Genomic DNA, 6695 nt, shown 5'->3' on the forward strand with positions numbered 1-6695 from the left:
TCCAGATTGTGCAAATTAATTATGAGACACTGTCAAGAACAACCATTATATGTTACACCATAATTTATGCAATAAACACAAAATGTTGAGAAACACGTGTGACAGACAACAATCACACAACTGGTATCATGCATCTGAGAGATGTCACAGTGAGTTTACTGTGGAGTCACTGAAGGTCAAAAGTGTAATCGACACCCAGCATTCACAGCAAAAAGCAACCACTCCAAATGAAAGGTACATGGAGAGAAAAGCCAAGAAAGGGAATGGATGTTCACTAAGAAGTTTGACAGCTGTTTCAAGTATATATGATATAAGTCAAGAGTTAAGTCAATCAGTTGAGAACACAGAGCGAATCACCGAAAATCATCTGCTGTGACAGCTTATAACATTTTGGTACACACAGTACATCAACAAGACAGGGTAAATGTCTTCATCTACACTCTGCAAAAAAAAAATGTAATGTGCATGGCAGAGGGCACATCCTATTGTAGCAGTTGTTATGGTTTCCTTCTGTTCTATTCACATATGGAATGCGGGAAAAATGATTGTTTGAATGCCTCTGTGTCTGCATTCATTAATCTAATCTTATCTCCACAATCCTGTGTGAGCGATACATAGAGTAGTAGCCTTTATTCCTAGTCATCATTTAAAGCCGGCTCTTGAAACTTTAATAGACTTTCTCAGGATAGTTTATATCCATCTTCAGGAGCCCTTCAGTATCTCTGCGACTCTCTCCCAAGAATTACACAAACCTGTGACAATTCGTGCTGCCCATCTCTGTAAATGTTCAATATCCTCTGTTAGTTCTATCTGGTATGGGTCCCACACACTTGAACAATGTTTTCCAGCTGGTGACACAAGTGATTACAAAGTAACAGTAAGATTAAAGAATGGAAGTAGCGCCGTACTGATCATGATTCAAAGTAATTTTTATTACACAGTAAATTAAAAAACTGTGTATTACCTAACTGACTCACAATTACAACCAGGTCAGTCAGATTGAGTGAAAGTGTTACCTTGTGGGAATGTGGAGCTGTTTACATCACAAATTTTATGTTCTGTAATTCACCTGATGGTGGCCTAAAAGTTTGTAGATGCCTTGACAAAGTTGTTTAACCGAAGTTTTAGTTTTTTCTTCCTCATTGTTAAACAAATTGGTAAAACTGGTTAAGCACAAAGAAATAATTTCTGCAGCTGTGCAGGTATTCTGTAATTACTAGGTATGGACACGAAGCCAGAAGAGCCGGTCGCATTGTAGATGCCAAACAGTTGAAATTCTTTCCTGTATCGCTAAACTATAATAAAAATGGGTGTGTTTATGTAACTTGCAAATAGTCACTTAATATTTATATTAGAAAAGCAACAATACCATTTCTTAACACAAAACAAGAGCAGTTACAATGCTGATTAACTTATTTAAAACACTTTGGTCACTTACGTCAAGCGCCTTTTGAATAATTTGTTTAACATCAGTTATGCTTCCATTATCTGTTATTTGGCCGACAGCTTCTTCAGAGAGATTCCTGAAAAATGGGAAAAAGAAACTGCCATGTGAGCGCTATTATGTTCTTCTAGACGTTCACATGCATATAACGATAAAAAGCAATTTCACAGTACTGTTTTATGGTGTCCAATGGACTTGTAAACTTGTCAATTATTGCGAATTAAGGCATCATTAACAAGCAGTGAAAACTAACCACCCTCGTTCCTTAAGCGCTTCGGTGACTGCCATCTTCTGTGGTGATGTATTAGGACACAAATAAAAAGAACCGCCTACGGCGTACGAGGCATGTTAGCATCTTTGTACAACTTAATCTGTTAACAAACATTTGTTCTGTTTATTCACAGTCCAAAAATGCATACGTATTTGTTTTGATACGTATTTACACATAGCCCTGTATCAGCTCAGACAAGTACTACTTGCTTCCATATTTGGAAAGCAATCAGAGATATATTTCAATAATGATGTTCCGTCCTTTTCGTTGGAGGTTTGCGAGCAGTGTTCAGCGCGCTTTTACTACGAATAAATAACACCTACACTTGAGAGACTGAAATTATTTAAATGGTGATCAAAGTCCTGAAAACAAAAGTGCCGCTTGTTTAAATGTTTTCAACAACGTGAAACCCAATTTTTACAATGCTCAAAGAGTCTACCTTTCATCATTCATGGATTCTTCAGGAAAGGAAGCAAATCCTGAAACGTGTACATGGATTGCATATCGGATGAGATCTGAACGAAAATTTTTTCTTTGGGGCGAAATATTTTTTAATTGGGTACGTGTAAAGACTTTTGTCAATTATTTAAAATGCCATGTAAAAACTTTTGCGCAAAGAAGTTTATGCCTATTTAACTACCAGGGACTTGAAAATGGAAGGAACTCAGTGTTACTGTATGATGAACGAACGTTAAAACAGTTCTAGTTTATCAGTATAGTGGAACTAAACACTGAAAGAGAATGAAGGAAAAGACTATGTTAACCTTTTCACATATCAGATTTCGTAATGCATCAGCTCATTTTAGTGATTGTTCTTATAACGGAAAAGAACAAAATATTATAGGACCTTTATACGACGAGAAACCATATCTTTGCTATGACGAATACCATGAACTATTTTCCCATATCAATCAGGTGCATACGAAATATTATTCTTATTATAACTATTACTTAGTTATCATATAGGTTTAAATGGGGATTCATCCTGCCAGAAACAAATGTACACGATTACATTTAGCTATTCATCGCACAATTATTTGCGATCTAATTGCGAAGAAGGGTAATATCTTGAGCTGATTATTCATTATAAACGCTGCTATAATGAGGTGTACTCGAGGATTATTCATGTGAAGGGTTTTGATAGAGATCATTATAAACGCTGTTATAATGAGGTGTACTCGAGAATTATTCATATGAACGGTTTTGATAGGGACTGCTTGAAACTGCTGATGAAATGTTTTTCCTAAGCCCTTATAATCGTCAGGGTGAGCCTAATACAGATGGACAAAAGCGTTCTTTTCAGGGATCAGATTAGAACCTGCTAACTCACTGAAATGAAACAGCTTTTTTCGTTACTCATCGCTGACCATACTCTTTCTGAAATCAATGAAAGGAACGCATGCTACCTTTTTACTTCAAGATCACTGTACCTATATTTTTACCTTGTTTTACCTGTTCTGAAGGAACATAGAAAGATGATTAATAATTCTGCGTTGTGTCCCTTGTAGTTTTAAAATTTCCGAATATTTCTAAATTTCGTTTGCAGTAGAAGTTACAAAAAAAATCACAACAAAATACATTATTTCAATTAAGTTGTGAAATTATAAAAATAAAACTCTATCCATTTCCTCTCATTAATATGGAAAACAAAATACAACATGAGTACTATAGAACAATAGAAATTATTCTTCCACTTCTCTCTATTAGCTAGAGTCGTTGTCTATAATCAACATAACAATATATGTCTAGTTCAAAAATCGCTGCAGATTTTCAGCCATGGCTTCCTTGGAGTTTTCTGATGTTATCGTCGAAACCCTCTCAAAGTGAAGAATACCCTTATGTTATGGTAGTGACTAGTAAATTTTTGATTACCTTGTGTTTCAGCAATTTTGTAAATGGTACATCCACTTTTTTTGAAAAATATAACTGCCCTCTTTGAACTGCTAGGGAGGTAGTATGTGGGAGTATAAGGTGTTGAGTGAAAATAATGTTAGAAGTAAAATTATTTATTTATTTATACGAGAGACAGATTTTTAAATTACAAAAGCAAGTGATATTAGTGTGTCAGAGAGGCTAAATCTGAAAACAAATCGTTAGCTTCAGAAAACAGAATAAACAGTAGGACGAGTAAATAAAAAAAACTTTAAGAAAACTACACTCACAGCTGAAAAGGTAAGCAAAAATGTTATCTGACTGGTTTGGAGAATCATGGAAAGCAGACATTTGAATTAATGTACATGCCTGTGAAGCAGATGCTTGCACCAAATAAAATCAATCCCCACACAGATAATTTAGTACTGAACTTTAAAACTTCATACACTCGACCATAAAGCAGCCAAAAGGGAATTGTTATGTCGCTGATATGTACATGGTGATTATATTTAAAGTTAAATTTTTAAACCGCTGCAGAAATAATACCACTGGCCAGAATGACGTCAAATTGCAAGGGAATATTATTGGAGAAGGGGGAAAACAAATGGTAAAAGAAAATAAATAGTTACAAAATATAGCAATAGATGGCGCTATAAGCATCATAATTTTATAGTGGTCGACTACAAATGACAAATTAATCATACAACAATGCCAAATAAGGTGTACATTCGATGTTAAACAAACTGAACTACTCAGATGCGCATGGGTGTACAGGTGTGATGCTGTTAGTTACGTAAGCCCATCCACCAAGCCAAGTTCATATCACATCGGATGGAAATAATAGGTTTTTCATCGTCCTGAGACCAGAAACCGCACAAAAAGCATCACTCACTTCTGTTTTTAACTGTCCTGAGGCCAAAAACCGCATAAAAAGCATCAATCAAAATCAAATCAGATTATTAATTTCCGTGTGACTGGCGGAAAACATGTTCAATATGCTGTCCACCATTTTATGAAACAAGTTGAAATCGAGAAACATTATGTTCCACAACTGATCGAAGTGTTCTGGGATCACGTTCAGATTGTGTTCGCAATGCATGCCTTCAATGCAGGTAAGTTTGAAATCGGAACACTGGACATAGCATCTTTCAGATAGCCTCACAGCCACAAATCAAATGATTAAGATCAGTTGATAGGAATGGTCAGGCTGTAGGGAAATGGCGGCTGATAATTCTAGCATTTCCGAAATGGCGCTTCAGCAGCTGCTAATTGAATATGCAGTGTGTGGAGGCGCGCCATCTTGCATACAAATGATCCCATCCATACATCCACGCTGTTGGAGAGCTGAATGACGTGCTCATGCAAAAGACACTCATAGCGCTTACCAGTGACGGTACAGGTAACAGTACTGGAAGCACCTGTGTCTTCGAAAAAATATGGTCCTATGATAAATGATGGTGTAAACCTGCACCATACAGTGCCCTTTTCAGGACGAAATGCTACTGGCTGATTTTCATGTGGATTTTCCTTTGCCCACATTCGACAATTCTGTTTATAGACATATCCTGCCAGATGGAAGCTGGCTTCGTCTATCCACAAAATCTTCCATGGTCAGTCATTGTTCACTTCCATGGGAGCAAGAAATTCTAAAATAAAGGTCTCTCTGCTGGCAGATCAACAGGAAGCAGCTTATACACGTGGATATTTTGAATGGCTAGCAGAGAAGGATGTTTCATAGGATTTTATGCACCATGCTCACAGATATGTCCAATGTTTGGGCAATTCTCCATGCTCTACACTTTTGCAAACCACCACTCGTCTCCTCCTGCATTGCTGTGGTCACTGCTTCCACTGACGCCGAATAAATTCGTTACCTTCCTCCACCAGGCTGCACAACAAAAGAACCTGTCTCTTCGAATTTCCGAATCATTTTCTCCAGACCCATGGCAGTCATCGAACCAACGCCTTTTTTCAAACCCTTCACTGTCTGGAAATTATGCAGAGTGCCGTGTGCACAGTCATTATTCTTGTAATACAGTTTTACAAGCAGAGTGCGATCCTGCATTGAGACTGTCAAGGGCAAGTCGCAGACGAGAAAGGAGAAAAAGCAGTATACATGACGTGTTTATACTTACTTCAATGGGTCGTGTACATGACAGGTGATCCCATTTACAAATTCTGACACATACAACGCCATCTATTGATCAATTTTCACACTATTTTTTTTCTTCTGCCATACGTTTTCTCCCTTCTCCGATAATATTTTGTTGCAATTTGACGTCATTCTGACCAGTGGTGTTATTTCTACAGTGTTTTTAAAGTTTAACTTCAATTATAATCATCCTGGATATAAAATAATGTACACATTTGTGAAGCAAGCTTTAACACCAACCAGCTACATAGTAAATAAAATTTCAAAAAATTCACAGAGGCAAAAATCGTAACGTTATACACAGAGCTGTGAAACAGCCAAAGAGAGACATGTACAGGATGTGGCGCTTAAATCCGAACGAATGAAACTTCTTTTTAAAAGCAAATTTATTAAAACAAAACACAAATGAAAATGAAAATCCTTTTACTAATAAATAGTGGTATCTTTCAAGAGTAACATTACTCGATGTAATCCCCTTCAACCGCAATGCCGCTAATAATCTTGTCCTGAAGCGAGCACGAGGGCACTTTGAAACAGCGCTGTCCACGAATGCTGCTTCAATAGCAGTGTATAGAGATGTGACGTTTGGGTGTCTCGTCTTATTGGTAAATCTTTCGACTATCCTCCAAATATAGTAGTTGAGGGGGTTCAAATCCAGACTGTTCGTGGGCCAGAACTCCTTTGGCGAGAACATGTCAACATTATCTCAGAGCCAGTTTTGGACAAAATGGCTTATATGAGCCGGTGCATCGTCCTGTTGAAAGACATATCGTCTTCCCCAAGGCCACAGCTAACACCCACAGTTTCACAACATTTGTCATAACTTGCAGATAAACTTCTTTTGTGACATTTTGACGCTTTTCAAAGAATTATGGTGGCATGATGTCACCTTCTGTGCAGACAACACCTAGGACGTGAACCCCAGATGGCTCTAAAGCATTATACTTGGCCACAAT

At 37.3% G+C, this 6695-nt stretch overlaps 1 protein-coding gene across 1 annotated transcript in view; it reads right to left on the minus strand.

Annotated features, from left to right (window-relative positions):
* The window catches only part of LOC126473765 (tudor domain-containing protein 3), a 148569-nt gene extending 146622 nt beyond the window's left edge, over positions 1–1947 (minus strand). Inside the window, exons 1-2 of the mRNA XM_050101023.1 lie at positions 1698–1947; positions 1439–1523 (exon numbers count right to left, since the gene is read on the minus strand). Coding sequence (XP_049956980.1) covers positions 1439–1523; positions 1698–1732 — 120 coding nt within the window. The 5' untranslated portion in view covers positions 1733–1947. The remainder of the gene's footprint in view (positions 1–1438; positions 1524–1697) is intronic.
* Positions 1948–6695: the final 4748 nt, after the last annotated feature.

This window comes from Schistocerca serialis, chromosome 4 (genome assembly GCF_023864345.2).
Source record: "Schistocerca serialis cubense isolate TAMUIC-IGC-003099 chromosome 4, iqSchSeri2.2, whole genome shotgun sequence".
In the NCBI taxonomy this organism is placed as follows: domain Eukaryota; kingdom Metazoa; phylum Arthropoda; class Insecta; order Orthoptera; family Acrididae; genus Schistocerca; species Schistocerca serialis.